At 36.8% G+C, this 18917-nt stretch overlaps 1 protein-coding gene across 1 annotated transcript; it reads left to right on the top strand.

The window, feature by feature from the left end:
* Window positions 1-9067: 9067 nt before the first annotated feature.
* On the top strand, window positions 9068-9991 carry LOC128641593 (olfactory receptor 5V1-like). Its single transcript, XM_053694131.1, has one exon. The coding sequence runs from the start codon at window positions 9068-9070 to the stop codon at window positions 9989-9991; it is 924 nt and encodes a 307-aa protein (XP_053550106.1).
* Window positions 9992-18917: the final 8926 nt, after the last annotated feature.

The following is an 18917-nucleotide window of genomic DNA, read 5'->3' on the forward strand; positions in this document are numbered from 1 at the left end:
TTACTCAATATAACAACAATCATTCCAAAATTATAGGGATTTTAAAAAAAATATTGGAATATTTTGGGAATAGATCCCATTTTAAAACAATTATTAACAGATAAACCAGAATGTGTCTTTAGATGGGCTCCAACTATCAAAAAACAGATTAGCCCCAAGTAAAGTGGTAGCATCTAAACATAAAAAGAAAATGATAAACATAGAAGTATGTGCTAAGAATAAGAATTGGTTGAAAAATCTGTCCAATAAGGTGATGAGATGCAATAGAAAGTTATGTAGTACATCTCTATATCTTATGAAACAATCATCTGAATCTAAGTCTAGCACTACAAGCAAAATATTTCCAGTGAAATCTCATATGAATTGTTCTTGTACTAGATTTGTGGTGTATGTATCACACAGTAAATGTGTGGCCCAATCTATTGAGCGCACCTGTACAACATTTAAAACTAGATTGGCTGAACATTTAAGAAATATTAAAACGGGAAGTATGGCCCATACTGTATCTAGGCATACAAGGATTTATCATGGGTGTAAGACTATTACTGTAATACCTATAGAACAGATAGAGGGTTTAACATTTAGATTGAGATCCCTCTAGAGTAAGTGGGAGAGAATCTTATTGGATTTTTAAAATGCATACCCTCTATCCTGATGGTTTGAATGAAAATATTGAGTTACCAGTTTTGATTTATATACAGGGAGTGCAGAATTATTAGGCAAATGAGTATTTTGACCACATCATCCTCTTTATGCATGTTGTCTTACTCCAAGCTGTATAGGCTCGAAAGCCTACTACCAATTAAGCATATTAGGTGATGTTCATCTCTGTAATGAGAAGGGGTGTGGTCTAATGACATCAACACCCTATATCAGGTGTGCATAATTATTAGGCAACTTCCTTTCCTTTGGCAAAATGGGTCAAAAGAAGGACTTGACAGGCTCAGAAAAGTCAAAAATAGTGAGATATCTTGCAGAGGGATGCAGCACTCTTAAAATTGCAAAGCTTCTGAAGCGTGATCATCGAACAATCAAGCGTTTCATTCAAAATAGTCAACAGGGTCGCAAGAAGCGTGTGGAAAAACCAAGGCGCAAAATAACTGCCCATGAACTGAGAAAAGTCAAGCGTGCAGCTGCCAAGATGCCACTTGCCACCAGTTTGGCCATATTTCAGAGCTGCAACATCACTGGAGTGCCCAAAAGCACAAGGTGTGCAATACTCAGAGACATGGCAAAGGTAAGAAAGGCTGAAAGACGACCACCACTGAACAAGACACACAAGCTGAAACGTCAAGACTGGGCCAAGAAATATCTCAAGACTGATTTTTCTAAGGTTTTATGGACTGATGAAATGAGAGTGAGTCTTGATGGGCCAGATGGATGGGCCCGTGGCTGGATTGGTAAAGGGCAGAGAGCTCCAGTCCGACTCAGACGCCAGCAAGGTGGAGGTGGTGTACTGGTTTGGGCTGGTATCATCAAAGATGAGCTTGTGGGGCCTTTTCGGGTTGAGGATGGAGTCAAGCTCAACTCCCAGTCCTACTGCCAGTTTCTGGAAGACACCTTCTTCAAGCAGTGGTACAGAAAGAAGTCTGCATCCTTCAAGAAAAACATGATTTTCATGCAGGACAATGCTCCATCACACGCGTCCAAGTACTCCACAGCGTGGCTGGCAAGAAATGGTATAAAAGAAGAAAATCTAATGACATGGCCTCCTTGTTCACCTGATCTGAACCCCATTGAGAACCTGTGGTCCATCATCAAATGTGAGATTTACAAGGAGGGAAAACAGTACACCTCTCTGAACAGTGTCTGGGAGGCTGTGGTTGCTGCTGCACGCAATGTTGATGGTGAACAGATCAAAACACTGACAGAATCCATGGATGGCAGGCTTTTAAGTGTCATTGCAAAGAAAGGTGGCTATATTGGTCACTGATTTGTTTTTGTTTTGTTTTTGAATGTCAGAAATGTATATTTGTGAATGTTGAGATGTTATATTGGTTTCACTGGTAAAAACAAATAATTGAAATGGGTATAAATTTGTTTTTTGTTAAGTTGCCTAATAATTATGCACAGTAATATTCACCTGCACACACAGATATCCCCCTAAAATAGCTATAACTAAAAACAAACTAAAAACTACTTCCAAAACTATTCAGCTTTGATATTAATGAGTTTTTTGGGTTCATTGAGAACATGGTTGTTGTTCAATAATAAAATTAATCCTCAAAAATACAACTTGCTTAATAAATCTGCACTCCCTGTATACTGTATATTTTTTTAATATCTAATTTAACTTTGAAGAAAAATTTGGGTTAACTGCAATTTTTGAATCACTAAATCATCTAGTATAGTCTAGTGGTATAGCTATCCGTTCTATAATAAACACTCCTATAGTCATCTATTGCTATGTTTATCAAAGAGATGTAGTAATATAATGATTAGTAAGGATAGTTTATATTCGCCTAGATTTAGAGTTCTGCGGCCAAAGGGATGTGTTAGCTCTGCGTGCTTTTTTTCCCCCCGCACCTTTTAAATACCGCTGGTATTTAGAGTTCACAGAAGGGCTGCGTTAGGCTCCAAAAAGGGAGCATAGAGCATAATTTACCTTGACTGCAACTCTAAATACCAGTGGTGCTTACGGACGCGGCTAGCTTCAAAAACGTGCTCGTGCACGATTCCCCCATAGGAAACAATGGGGCAGTTTGAGCTGAAAAAAAAAAGCAGCGTTCAGCTCCTAACGCAGCCCCATTGTTTCCTATGGGGAAACACTTCCTAAGTCTGCACCTAACACCCTAACATGTACCCCGAGTCTAAACACCCCTAACCTTACACTTATTAACCCCTAATCTGCCGCTACGTACGCCGCCGCTACCTACGTTATCCCTATGTACCCTAATCTGCTGCCCCTAACACCGCCGACCCCTATATTATATTTATTACCCCCTAATCTGCCCCCCCCCCAACGTCGCCGCTACCTACCTACACTTATTAACCCCTAATCTGCCGACTGGACCTCGCCGCTACTATAATAAATGTATTAACCCCTAATCCGCCTCACTCCCGCCTCAATAACCCTATAATAAATAGTATTAACCCCTAATCTGCCCTCCCTAACATCACTGACACCTAACTTCAAGTATTAACCCCTAATCTGCCGACCGGACCTCACCGCTACTCTAATAAATTTATTAACCCCTAAAGCTAAGTCTAACCCTAACACTAACACCCCCCTAAGTTAAATATAATTTTTATCTAACAAAATAAATTATTTCTTATTAAATAAATTATTCCTATTTAAAGCTAAATACTTACCTGTAAAATAAACCCTAATATAGCTACAATATAAATTATAATTATATTGTAGCTATTTTCGGATTAATATTTATTTTACAGGCAAATTTGTATTTATTTTAACCAGGTACAATAGCTATTTATTTATTTAATAGCTATTGTACCTGGTTAAAATAAATACAAAGTTGCCTGTAAAATAAATATTAATCCTAAAATAGCTACAATATAATTATAATTTATATTGTAGCTATATTAGGGTTTATTTTACAGGTAAGTATTTAGCTTTAAATAGGAATAATTTATTTAATAAGAAATAATTTATTTCGTTTATTTAATTTATTACCCCCTAATCTGCCCCCCCCCAACGTCGCCGCTACCTACCTACACTTATTAACCCCTAATCTGCTGACTGGACCTCACCGCTACTATAATAAAAGTATTAACCCCTAATATGCCTCACTCCCGCCTAAATAACCCTATAATAAATAGTATTAACCCCTAATCTGCCCTCCCTAACATCACCGACACCTAACTTCAAGTATTAACCCCTAATCTGCTGACCGGACCTCACCGCTACTAAAATAAATTTATTAAGCCCTAAAGCTAAGTCTAACCCTAACACTAACACCCCCCTAAGTTAAATATAATTTTTATCTAACGAAATAAATTATTTCTTATTAAATAAATTATTCCTATTTAAAGCTAAATACTTACCTGTAAAATAAACCCTAATATAGCTACAATATAAATTATAATTATATTGTAGCTATTTTAGGATTAATATTTATTTTACAGGCAACTTTGTATTTATTTTAACCAGGTACAATAGCTATTAAATAGTTAATAACTATTTAATAGCTACCTAGTTAAAATAATTGCAAAACTACCTGTAAAATAAATCCTAACCTAAGTTACAATTAAACCTAACACTACACTATCAATAAATTAATTAAATAAAATACCTACAATTATCTACAATTAAACCTAACACTATACTATCAATAAATTAATTACCTACAAATACCTACAAATAAATACACTAACTAAAGTACAAAAAATAAAAAAATAATTTACAAACATTATAAAAATATTACAACAATTTTAAGCTAATTACACCTACTCTAACCCCCCTAATAAAATAACAAAGCCCCCCAAAATAAAAAAAATGCCCTACCCTATTCTAAAATAAAAATTGAAAAGCTCTTTTACCTTACCAGCCCTTAAAAGGGCCTTTTGCGGGGCATGCCCCAAAGAATTCTGCTCTTTTGCCTGTAAAAAAAACATACAATACCCCCCCAACATTAAAACCCACCACCCACATACCCCTAATCTAACCCAAAACCCCCCTTAAATAAACCTAACACTAAGCCCCTGAAGATCTTCCTACCTTGTCTTCACCACGCCGGGTATCACCGATCCATCCAGAAGAGGCTCCGAAGTCTTCATCCGATCCGGGGCTGAAGAGGTCCATCATCCGGCTGAAGTCTTGATCCAAGCAGGGGCTGAAGAGGTCCATCATCCGGCTGAAGTCTTCTATCAAGCGGCATCTTCAATCTTCTTTCTTCCGGATCCATCTTCATCAGAAGAACTTGAATCTGATTGGCTGATACCATCTTGGATGACGTCCCTTAAAGGAACCGTCATTCGTCGGGAAGTCGTCGGCCAGGATGGATGTTCCGCGTCGGCGGTATGAAGATGGATCCGGAAGAAAGATGATTAAAGATGCCGCTTGATAGAAGACTTCAGCTGGATGATGGACCTCTTCAGCCCCCGCTTGGATCAAGACTTCAGCAGGATGATGGATCTCTTCAGCCCCCGCTTGGATCAAGAATTCAGCTGGATGATGGACCTCTTCAGCCCCGGATGGGATGAAGACTTCGGAGCCTCTTCTGGACGGATCGGTGATACCCGGTGTGGTGAAGACAAGGTAGGAAGATCTTCAGGGGCTTAGTGTTAGTTTTATTTAAGGGGGGCTTGGGTTAGATTAGGGGTATGTGGGTGGTTGGTTGTAATGTTGAGGGGGGTATTGTATGTTTTTTTTACAGGCAAAAGATCAGAATTCTTTGGGGCATGCCCCGCAAAAGGCCCTTTTAAGGGCTGGTAAGGTAAAAGAGCTTGAAAATATTTATTTTAGAATAGGGTAGGGCATTTTTTATTTTGGGGGGCTTTGTTATTTTATTAGGGGGCTTAGAGTAGGTATAATTAGCTTAAAATTGTTGTAATATTTTTATAATGTTTGTAAATTATTTTTTTATTTTTTGTAACTTAGTTCTTTTTTTATTTTTTGTACTTTAGTTAGTGTATTTATTTGTATTTATTTGTAGGTATTTGTATGTAATTAATTTATTGATAGTGTAGTGTTAGGTTTAATTGTAGATAAGTGTAGGTATTTGTATGTAATTAATTTATTGATAGTATAGTGTTAGGTTTAATTGTAACTTAAGTTAGGATTTATTTTACAGGTAATTTTGTAATTATTTTAACTAGGTAGCTATTAAATAGTTATTAACTATTTAATAGCTATTTTACCTGGTTAAAATAAATACAAAGTTGCCTGTAAAATAAATATTAATCCTAAAATAGCTACAATATAATTATAATTTATATTGTAGCTATATTGGGGTTTATTTTACAGGTAAGTATTTAGCTTTAAATAGGAAAAATTTATTTAATAAGAAATAATTTATTTTGTTAGATAAAAATTATATTTAACTCAGGGGGGTGTTAGTGTTAGGGTTAGATTTAGCTTTAGGGGTTAATAAATTTATTAGAGTAGCGGTGAGGTCCGGTCGGCAGATTAGGGGTTAATACTTGAAGTTAGGTGTCGGTGATGTTAGGGAGGGCAGATTAGGGGTTAATACTATTTATTATAGGGTTATTGAGGCGGGAGTGAGGCGATTAGGGGTTAATAACTGTATTATACTAGCAGTGAGGTCCGGTCGGCAGATTAGGGGTTAATAATTGTAGGTAGGTGGTCGGCGACGTTGGGGGTGGCAGATTAGGGGTTAATAAATATAATATAGGGGGCAGCGGTGTTAGGGGAAGCAGATTAGTGGTACATAGGGATAATGTAGGTTGCGGCAGTGTGCGGTCGGCAGATTAGGGGTAAAAAAAAAATATTAGAGTGGCGGCGATGTGGGGGGCCTCGGTTTAGGGGTACATAGGTAGTTTATGGGTGTTAGTGTACTTTAGAGCACAGTAGTTAAGAGCTTTATGAACCGGCGTTAGCACAGAAAGCTCTTAACTCCTGGCTTTTCTCTGTGGCTGGAGTCTTGTCGTTAGATTTCTAACGCTCACTTCAGCCAAGACTCTAAATATCAGCATTAGAAAGATCCCATTGAAAAGATAGGATACGCAAATGGCGTAGGGGGATCTGTGGTATGGAAAATTTGCGGCTGCAAAGTGAGCGTTAGACCCTTTAATAACTGACTCTAAATACCAGCAGGCAGCCAAAACCAGCGTTTTGACGGCTAATGCAGAACGCAACAAAAGTTGCATTATTTAACCCTCCATAGCGCTGCCATTACAAGTTTTTGAAAAGCTGCCTTGTGCGTGCGATATGGTTGCGTTAAGCTCCATACCACACAAAATACAAGCGCTGCTTTGACATGCTTGTGCATGCTTTTCCCATAGAAATCAATGGGGAGAGATTGTTAGAAAAAAAACCTAACATCTGCGATCGCGGAATGAAAAGCTCCATAACACAGCCCCATTGATGTCTATGGGAAAACAAGTTAAGTTTCAACCTAACACCCTAACATAAACCCCAAGTCTAAACACCCCTAATCTGCTGCCCCGACATCGCCGACACCTACATAAACTTATTAACCCTTAATCTGCGGCCCCGCCATCACTGCCACCAAAATAAATCTATTAACCCCAAATATGCCACTCCCGATATCGCCGCCAATATAATAAAGTTATTAACCCCTATTCCCACGCACATCAACATCACCCACACTATAATAAAGAGATTAACCCCTATTCCACCGCTCCCCAACATCGCTGCCACTAAATAAAGTTATTAACACCTAAACATCTGGCCTCCCACATCACTGCCACTAAAAAACCTATTAACCCCTAAACCAACAGCCCCCCACATCACAAAAAAACTAGTTTTGGCAATGTGGGGGGCTGGCGGATTAGGGTTAATAGGTTTTTTAGTGGCAGTGATGTGGGAGGCCAGAGGTTTAGGGGTTAATAACTTTATTTTGTGGCGGCAATGTTGGGGAGCGGGGGAATAGGGGTTAATATCTTTATTATAGTGTGGGCGATGTTGGGGTGTGGAGGAATAGGGGTTAATAACTTTAGTATAGCGGTGATGATGTCGGCGAGTGGAGGAATAGGGGTTAATACATTTTATTAGTTACGGCGATGTCGGGAGCAGCAGATTAGGGGTTAATAACTTTAAAATAGTGTTTGCGATGCAGAAGGGTGTCTGTTTAGGGTTTAATAGGTAGTTTAGGGGTGTTAGTGTACTTTGTAATACTTAAGTTATAAGTTTTGTGTAACAGTTTTGTTGCGTAAATCTCATAACTACTGGTCTCAAATTGAGAAATGGATTGTGTTGGTATAGGGTGTAATGCAAGCTTTTTAGCCTCACTGCAAAACTTGTAATGGCAGCTCTATGGAAATCCCATGCACAAATTTATTTTTTTTGAGTGCGAGACTGACGTTGCGTTACAGTCTAAAATGCTTTCGGTACAGCTATACCGACAAGACTCGTAACGACTGCGTTGCTGTTTTAACACTGAAAAGGCCATATTTTCAGCGTTAACCCCTTAATGACCACAATGTACCCTGCATGTCACAGGTTGTTAAGGGGTTTTTCAGGACATAATAGCACAAGTCTAGCAAGAACACGCTATTAATGCCCTCCCTCCAGCAGGCTTTGTGGAATAGAGCAGTCTCAATGCTGGTGGCAAGACCACGCTATAAAACAATCAAGTCCCAATAAAAGGCCAGCGACATACAGGGTACGTCGCTGGTCCTTAAGGGGTTAAAACACCAACACAAAACTCGTAATCTAGGTGATTGGTTTATATTCTGGATGCATGTAGGACAATGTGTTATAGATTTATTTATTTGTTTGAAATGTATGAATTATAGACATACCACTATTGAGAATGTGTGTTCTGAATGACTAATACCAAGTTATAGGCATAAGATCCCATCATATATAATGCTACCTAGTTATAGTCTAGTGGTAGAGTTGTAGGTTAGGTTGTACCTTTTAGCCTATCCATTAGAGGTTTGATTCCCATCTAGACAAACTGAGTTTTAATTTAATTTAATGTATTATAGAATTGCAATGTGTACTTTTTAGCAGTGGGTCATTCTGGGTGTTCCTGCAGTTGGGAGGTGAGCTAAATGAATGGCTCTGAGAGTTCAGTCTGCCTATGATAAACATCTATTGGTGATTATTAAATGTGAGTAGTTTTGTACATTTAAATCTTTAACACAAAGTTGTGACATTGTGATACGATATTTGGCGCCCCCTATGTTCTTTTGTTATTCTGCAGCTGTAATAAATATCTGTGATTTTGTTTCCTAAGCATTCTATAAAAACAGTATTTCTTATGTTTTCTAAAGGCATTTCTCAGACTACAAGGAAAATTAAAAAAATATATGTCCTTATGTGACCCTGCTAGCTAACCTCAGAGGTGAAGGTATTTCCAAGCTGTTAATGTATGCAGCATATTGTTTGTTGTGTATCTTACCATTACTTCTTAATTACTTGAAGTAAAATATATTACTTTAAAAGTATGAAAATACAATGAAAAATCAGACAGCATGTCATGAGTTCTTGTTATTTGGATTTTCTGACCTTCCTGGTCTCCAGCTTCATCTTTTTCTGATGTTTCTGCTCCTCTATGTGATGACACTGACTGCGAACCTCACCATCATTGTACTGATATCTAGAGACCGGCACCTTCATACCCCCATGTACTTCTTCCTTGCTAACCTGGCTTGTATAGACCTGTTGTGTTCCTCAGTCACATCCCCACAGATGCTGTATAACTTACTGTCGAAGAGATGGAGGATTTCCAGAATATCTTGTGTAACCCAAGTTTTTTTCTTTATCTTTTTTATTGCAGCTGAAGTCTTCTTGCTTGCTGTAATGTCATGTGACCGGTATATTGCAATATGTCGTCCTCTGCATTACATGCAAATTATGCACAGGAAGATCTGTGCCCAGCTGGCATCAGGGGTATGGACACTTGGCATGATCTATTCCTTAGTGCATTCCCTTTATACAATGAGACTATCCTTTTGTGGCTCAGTCACTATACACAGTTTCTTTTGTGACCTACCTCAGCTGTTCCAGATCACCTGCACTGACACTTTTATTAATATTGTGGTCTTCTTTGTTGCAGGGTCACCTCTTGGTCTATTTACATTTGTTATAACCTTTATCCCATATGTTAGTATCTTTAGTACAGTGATAAAAATTCATGGAAAAAACACAAGACTGAAAGCTTTCTCCACCTGCACCTCTCATCTTACTGTGGCCTCTATATTTTATGGAACTCTTGTTTTTAATTATTTTCGCCCCAACACAAGTTATCATTTGGAAGAGGAGAGGTCCCTATCTGTGTGTTACACCGTGCTGACTCCTCTAGTAAATCCTATCATCTACAGTTTAAGGAACCAGGAGCTTCAGGCTGCACTAATCAGAAATCTGCATAATATGAATTAACCAGAGATTTGTGCCAGTACGGTTTCTGGTTAGTTCATAAACATAAATAGAAAAATATTTATTTAGTGTGCCCCATAGCAGTTTAATAAGTGAGGTAACTTGTAATACCAGCGCTAAGTTTTTTTTACCATGAACGCAATGAGCGCTCATTAGTGATACAAATGTATTGCTCCATTTGTGATCTAGGTCAATGTTTTTATAGTTAAATATAACCTATATTTTTAGTGGCAATTGGACCTATATGTTTATACTCAAAGTCATAAAATAATCTAAAAGATAAAAAGTAAATATGTTAAAATGAAAAGACTGACACAGAAAATATTTCTGACTAATTTATCCCAGTAAAAAAATAAAATCTTAAAAGTTCTTTCAAGATTAATTCATGGACTTGTTCAGCTGAAGTTTGATGCCGTTCCTTGTTTGTTAGCAGACTTTTGTTAACCCCATATTTCCTTTTCAGAGAAGAAGAAGAGCAGTTGGACACAGCCGCTCTGTTTCTAACTTATATTTTTGCATTTGTCTGACTCTGAATGTAAATGTCTAATAACTAATACATATGTAACTATAGCTCACGTTACCAGAGCATTGAGGATGCTTGCGTCATTACAGACGTTTAGAATTCACATTCAACTCTATGTGACCCTTTTCTCAGTTTATCAAACATTAACAGGTACGCTCACGTCTATTCCCATGCAGCGCACCCAGTTTTCAAACTGCCACCCTTGAGGCCGTGGATGCCATAGAACTCAATGGGAGTCGGAAAACACAGAAAGCTTATGTTCGATGCTGCATGAGAATGAAGTATATTACATAATAAAAGTAAATTAGAAACTTTATTAAATTTGTACTTTATTCTAAATCAAACAATATGGGGGGGGGGGGTCTCACAGCGCCCTCTCTATTTCCTTCTGGCTCCCCAAAAATCAAGATACCTAGAATTTTTTAATTTTTTTCACATTTTTATTTTTATATTTTTTTCATCTTTTTTTCTCTGTTTTGTGATTTCACATTTATCTTTTAACCACATCACCTTCACCTGGACACCTTCACATATTACTCATCACTCCTACCGGATAAAAGTGGAAGTGATTTTTTGGATTTGGGCCGTCACAGAGAGACTTGGACACTTATCTTATAACTAGGGACTTGCAACATTCAGTGCGGATACGCACGTATTACATTTGACTCACATTTTTATATCAGTACTATTATCACTTTATTTATATATATATTTGTTGTAATTATTGTTCCATATGTATTGATGTATTACTACCCCTCCTAACTTGAGAGGAGTGCATTGTATTCTATATTCAGTCAACCACAGACTAGATCTTATTTATTGTATTTTTAGACATTTGTGTTTTTATTTCTGTTTTTAACTATTTTGTGAAAGATAGCAGTTTTTTAACCTATGAGACATGGATCCATGATTATATATTTATGTATTTTATGCTGGTTTTTTATGTTAAGTTTTATATGGCTGGTCATATTTTTTAGCTGTGTATACACTGTATAATAAAATCTGTAATTATTACTTATTTACCTTAATCATTTGTACACTATTTATATTAGCTTATTCTAGTCATATCCTTCGCCCACTTTGAGGCGCTCCCTAGATCTTACACTTATCTAAATCAAACAATATTATTGCTCCGCATTTGGTGCACTAGTAGATATAGATATAAAAAGGAAAAATAAATTACAACTCATGGATTATGATACAACTTTGTCTCTCATTACAAAGAAAGGGGACAACATTATTTCTCCAAATTTGGTGCAAAGTTTTGCCCCAAACTTGTTGCTCTAATAGATATAGAGATGAAATAAATACACAACATAATATAGCTAACTTCCTTTTTATTGCACCATGTTTAAGCCATGTAATAAAAGTCCCACTCTCCACTTCGCCCCAAATTTGACGCAACACCTTTCACACCAATTATGACACAAACTCCAAAACAACCCACACACTAGTGAATTTTTCAACCACTTTTGATTGGAATATGCATAATCACATGAATTATTAACTTAGCCACATTTTAAACTATCACTAATGAATCAAATTGCTCAATAGTTGTGTCATTGATCAGTCATCAGAACTTGTAAGTGCCATTTGTTACATTGTGTATTATACTTTGAAAGTATGTATATGTGAAATTAGTATTGAAGATAAACATTGATGCTGACATTAGGATACACAGTGCAATATTTTAGACAATGATTTTAAAATTCGAATTGATGTTTGATTCAATATAATCTTAAGATGATAGCTCAAAGGGATAGCCCACCTAACATTAATTGTCATGATTCAGATACAGCAGAAATTAAAATCACCTCTTTACTGTCATGCTATTTTCAGTGTATTTCTTCCTTCTCTTGAATTTCTTTTTCAGTAAGAAATGTCATCTTATATGCCAGCCCATTTTATGACACTTGTGTAGGGGTGGTTTTTAAAACTAGATTGCAATCAGGAGGGGTTACACAGGTACAGAGAGAAAACTGGCCCAGCTCTTAAAATATATATTGATTGCAAATAAATACATATAATACCCTGATTACATGTTATATTTGCAATTATTCCTGCTCAGAATAATTATCAATTTACACTATATACATATAGTGGTATAAATAAACACAGAGATATGAAAGACAACATTGTTTAGAACAAAAATAGGAACTTAGGGAAATGTAAATATGTTTGCAAAAGATTTCTTACATAACAAACACACATAAATATTTATGTATATAATTAATTTATGTAAAAGTATCATATAACAGATTTATTTTGCATAACAAATAAATATAAAAAAAACATAATTTATGTAAGAACTTACCTCATAAATTAATTTATTTCATATTGGCAAGAGTCCATGAGCTAGTGACGTATAGGATATACAATCCTACCAGGAGGGGAAAAGTTTCTCAAACCTCAAAATGCCTATAAATACACCCCTCACCACACCCACAATTCAGTTTAATGAATAGCCAAGAAGTGGGCTGATACATAAAGGAGTAAAAAGTATCAACAAAGGAATTTGGAAATAATTGTGCTTTATACAAAAAAATCATAACCACCAAAAAAAGGGTGGGCCTCATGGACTCTTGCCAATATGAAAGAAATTAATTTATCAGGTAAGTTCTTACATAAATTATGTTTTCTTTCATGTAATTGTCAAGAGTCCATGAGCTAGTGACATATGGGATAACAATACCCAAGATGTGGAACTCCACGCAAGAGTCACTAGAGAGAGGGAGGGATAAAAAATAAAAACAGCCATTTCCGCTGAAAAAAAAAATCCACAACCCAAATCATAAGTGTAGTCTCATAATTTAAAGAAAAAACTTAAATTAGAAGCAGAAGAATCAAACTGAAACAGCTGCCTGAAGAATTTTTCTACCAAAAACTGCTTCCGAAGAAGCAAATACATCAAAATGGTAGAATTTAGTAAAAGTATGCAAAGAAGACCACCAAGTTGCTGCTTTGCAAATCTAATCAACTGAAGCTTCATTATTAAAAGCCCAAGAAGTGGAAACTGATCTAGTAGAATGAGCTGTAATTCTATGAGGTGGGGTTTTACCCAACTCCAAATAAGCTTGATGAATCAAAAGCTTTAACCATGATGACAAAGAAACGGCAGAAGCCTTCTGACCTTTCCTGGAACCAGAAAAGATAACAAATAGAGAATTACAGATAATTACAGCTCATTCTACTAGATCAGTTTCCACTTCTTACAGAGGTCTTCCTGAAATCTTTAGTAGCTCCAAAGAATTCTTAGGATTAGGACACAAAGAAGGGACAACAATTTCTCTATTAATGTTGTTAAAATTCACAACCTTAGGTAAGAATTTAAATGAAGTCCGCAAAACTGCCTTATCCTGATGAAAAATTAGAAAAGGAGATTCACAAGAAAGAGCAGATAATTCAGAAACTCTTCTAGCAGAAGAGATGGCCAAAAAGAACAACACTTTCCAAGAAAGTAGTTTAATGTCCAAAGAATGTATAGGCTCAAATGGAGGAGCCTGTAAAGCCTTCAAAACCAAATTAAGACTCCAAGGAGGAGAGATTGATTTAATGACAGGCTTGATACGAACCAAAGCCTGAACAAAACAGTTAAGATCAGGAAGTTTAGCAATTTTTCTGTGGAATAAAACAGAAAGAGCAGAGATTTGTCCTTTCAAGGAACTTGCAGACAAACCTTTATCCAAACCATCCTGAAGATACTGTAAAATTCTAGGAATTCTAAAAGAATGCCAAGAAAATTTATGAGAAGAACACCATGAAATGTAAGTCTTCCAAACTCGATAATAAATCTTTCTAGAAACAGATTTACGAGCCTGTAACATAGTATTAATCACTGAGTCAGAGAAACCTCTATGACTAAGCATTAGGCATTCAATTTCCATACCTTCAAATTTAATGCTTTGAGATCCTGATAGAAAAAGGGCCTTGAGATAGAAGATCTGGCCTTAAGGGAAGTGGCCAAGGTTGGCAACTGGACATCCGAACAAGATCCGCATACCAAAACCTGTGAGGCCATGCTGGAGCCACCAGCAGCACAAACAATTGCTCCATGATGATTTTCGAGATCACTCTTGGAAGAACTAGAGGCGGGAAAATATAAGCAGGTTTATAACACCAAGGAAGTGTCAATGCATCCACTGCTTCCGCCTGAGGATCCCTGGACCTGGACAGGTACCTGGGAAGTTTCTTGTTTAGATAAGATGCCATCAGATCTATTTCTGGAAGCCCCCACATCTGAACAATTTGAAAAAACACATCTGGGTGGAGAGACCATTCTCCCAGATGTAAAGTCTGACGACTGAGATAATCCTCTTCCCAATTGTCTATACCTGGGATATGAACCGCAGAAATTAGACAAGAGCTGGATTCCGCCCAATCAAGTATCCAGGATAATTCTTTCATAGCTTGAGGACTGTGAGTCCCACCCTGATGATGGACATATGCCACAGTTGTGACATTGTCTGTCTGAAAACAAATAAATGGTTCTCTCTTCAATAGAGGCCAAAACTGAAGAGCCCTGACAATCGCACGGAGTTCCAAAATATTGATTGGCAATCTTGTCTCTTGAGATTTCCAAACTCCTCGTGCTGTCAGAGATCCCCAAACAGCTCCCCAACCTAAAAGACTCACATCTGTTGTGATCACAGTCCAGGTTGGATGAACGAAAGAGGCCCCTAGAATTATACGATGGTGATCGAAACACCAAGTCAGAGAAAGTCGAACATTGGGATTTAAGAATATCAATTGTTAATCCTTGTATAATCCCTGCACCATTGGTTCAGCATACAAAGCTGGAGAGGTCTCATATGAAAACGAGCAAAGGGGATCGCGTCCGATGCTGCAGTCATAAGACCTAAAACTTCCATGCACATAGATACTGAAGGGAATGACTGAGACTTAAGGTTCTGACAGGTTGCAACCAATTTTAAACGTCTCTTGTCTGTTAGAGACAAAGTCATGGACACTGAATCTATCTGGAAACCTAAAAATGTTACCCTTGTCTGAGGAATCAAAGGACTTTTTGGTAAATTGATCCTCCAACCATGTCTTCAAAGAAACAACACTAATTGATTCATGTGAAATTCTGCAGAATGTAAAGACTGAGTGAGTAAAAAGATATTGTCCAAATAAGGAAACACCGCAATACCCTTCTCTCTGATTACAGAGAGTAGGGCACAGAGAACCTTTGAAAAGACTCTTGGAGCTGTTGCTAGGCCAAAAGAAAGAGCAACACATTGGTAATGCTTGTCTAGAAAAGAGAATCTCAGTAACTGATAGTGATCCGGATGAATCGGAATATGAAGATATGCATCCTGTAAGTCTATTGTGGACATATAATGCCCTTGCTGAACAAAAGGCAGAATAGTCCTTATAGTCACCATTTTGAAAGTTGGTACTCCTACATATCGATTCAAAATATTTAGATCCAGAACTGGTCTGAATGAATTTTCTTTCTTTGGGACAAAGAAAGAATAGATTTGAATAAAACCCCAGACCCTGTTCCTGAAATGGAACTGGTATGCTTACCCCTGATAATTCCAGGTCTGAAACACACTTCAGGAAAGCCTGAGCCTTTCCTGGGTTCACTGGAATGTGTGAGAGAAAAAATACTCTGAATTCAATGATTTTGGACTGAATTGATCCAAACATTTTTGAAAATTTTTAATCTGCCCCCTACCAGCTGAACTGGAATGAGGGCTGCACCTTCATGCGGACTTGGGGGCTGGCTTTGATCTTTTAAATGGCTTGGATTTATTCCAATTTGAGGAAGGCTTCCAATTGGAAACAGATTCCTTTGGGGAAGGATTAGATTTCTGTTCCTTGTTATGTCAAAAGGAACGAAAACGGTTAGAAGCTTTAGATTTAACCTTAGGTTTTTTATCCTGAGGCAAAAAAACTCCCTTCCCCCCAGTGACAGTTGAATTATTGAATCAAACTGAGAACCAAATAACGTATTACCTTGGAAAGAAAGAGATAGCAATCTGGATTTAGAAGTCATATCAGCATTCCAAGATTTAAGCCATAAAGCTCTTCTAGCTAAAATAGCTAAAGACATATATCTAACATCAATTTTGATGATATCAAAAAGAGCATCACAAATGAAATTATTAGCATGTTGAATTAATTTAACAATGCTAGACAAATCATGATCCGAAACTTGTTGCGCTAAAGTTTCCAACCAAAAAGTTGAAGCAGCTGCAACATCAGCCAAAGAAATTGCATGCCTAAGAAGGTGACCTGAATATAAATAAGCCTTCCTTAGATAAGATTCAAGTTTCCTATCTAAAGGATCTTTAAAAGAAGTACTATCTTCCGTAGGAATAGTAGTATGTTTAGCAAGAATAGATATAGCCCCATCAACTTTGGGGATCTTTTCCCAAAATTCCAATCTAACAATCTAACAGTTGGCAAAGGATACAATTTTGTAAACCTTGAAGAAGGAAAAAAAGAAGTACCAGGCCTATTCCATTCCTTAGAAATCATATCTGAAATAGCATCAGGAACTGGAAAAACCTCTGGAATAACCACGGGAGGTTTATAAACAGAATTTAAACGTTTACTAGTTTTAATATCAAGAGGACTAGTTTACCCCATATCTAATGTAATCAACACTTCTTTTAATAAAGAACGGATATACTCCATTTTAAATAAATAAGAGGATTTATCAGTGTCAATATCTTAGGCAGGATCTTCTAAATCAGATAGATCCTCATCAGAGAAAGATAAATCAGTATGTGCCAGTCATTTGAAATTTTATCAACTCTATGAGAAGTTTTAAAAGACCTTTTACATTTATTAGAAGGCGGAATGGCAAACCCTTCTGAATAGAATCAGAAATAAATTCTTTTAAATTTACAGGTATATCTTGTGCATTAGATGTTGAGGGAACAGCAACAGGTAAAGAACTACTACTGATTGAAACATTTTCTGCATGTAAACATTTATCATGACAACTATTACAAACCACAGCTGGAGGTATAATCTCCACAAGTTTACAACAAATGCACTTCGCTTTGGTAGAACCGTTATCAGGCAGCAGGAGACCAGCAGTAAATTCAGATTGAAACATCTTGCAAATGTAAGAGAAAAAAATAAGCATAGCCCTCTGACATAGAAAAAAAGTCCAGAGGCAAAATGAATGGAGTTTTAAATAATGAAAATACTTGGCGCCAAGTATGATGCACAACAAACAGAAAAAATATTTTTTGGCACCAAAAATGTCCGTAAACAAAACAACTAAGACGCCGTAAATGCCGAATTTGCATCAACGAACATAACTTTGCGCCAAAAAAATCTCTCTCCAAAAATGACGCAATAAATTTTGGCATTTTGCGCCCTCCTGAGCCTAATTCTGCCTGCAAATTTAAAAGACAGTCAATTGAAAAAGAGACTATACCCCAGGTAAGAAATAATGTTTCATAAAAAAGCATTTCCCAGATATGAAACTGACAGTCTGCAAAAAAGGAAATATACTGAAAACCTGAATGATGGCAAATATAAGTACAATACATATATTTAGAACTTTATATAAATACATAAAGTGCTAAACCATAGCTGAGAGTGTCTTAAGTAATGAAAACATACCAAAAGACACCCATCCACATATAGCAGATAGCCAAACCAGTACTGAAACAGTTATCAGTAGAGGTAATGGAATATGAGAGTATATAATTGATCTGAAAAGGGAGGTAGGAGATGAATCTCTACGACTAATAACAGAGAACCTATGAAATAGATCCCCATGAGGAAAACCATTGCATTCAATAGGTGATACTCCCTTTACATCCCTCTGACATTCGCTGTACTCTGAGAGGAACCAGCCTTCAAAAAATGCTGAGAAGCGCATATCAACATAGAAATCTTAGCACAAACTTACTTCACCACCTCCATAGGAGGCAAAGTTTGTAAAACTGAATTGTGGGTGTGGTGAGGGGTGTATTTATAGGCATTTTGAGGTTTGTGAAACTTTGCCCCTCCTGGTAGGATTGTATATCCCATACGTCACTAAATCATGGACTCTTGACAATTACATGAAATAAATAATTTTCTATGAGATATTGTTTGTTCAGGTATAAATCTAGCTATTTCTTGGACATTAACAGATTAAAAATAAAAGATTAGCTTTAGAGAAATGTGCTTGTTCATGGATAGTAATTAAATGGTATAAATAAAAATGGGAAAAACCCAAATAACCGCGGCATCGATGACTGTTAGTTAACAATGCCGTACTCGATGTGCGTGTTTTTTTTATAAATAAGTGCATTGTATGTGGATCCGCGTAAGCGATGTCTGGGGAGCGTATTGATGCCGGCGAATTCACTGAGATTGAAGCTTTGATAAATATCGCCCATAATCTTCAAATTTTTACAGTTATATTGACATGAAAAGAAAGTAGAAAAACAA

This window comes from Bombina bombina, chromosome 11 (assembly GCF_027579735.1).
Source record: "Bombina bombina isolate aBomBom1 chromosome 11, aBomBom1.pri, whole genome shotgun sequence".
In the NCBI taxonomy this organism is placed as follows: Eukaryota; Metazoa; Chordata; class Amphibia; order Anura; family Bombinatoridae; genus Bombina; species Bombina bombina.

Bases quoted from the DNA above. Each gene is read 5' to 3' on its own strand.
- LOC128641593 (XM_053694131.1), top strand. From the start codon at position 9,068: ATGAAAAATCAGACAGCATGTCATGAGTTCTTGTTATTTGGATTTTCT.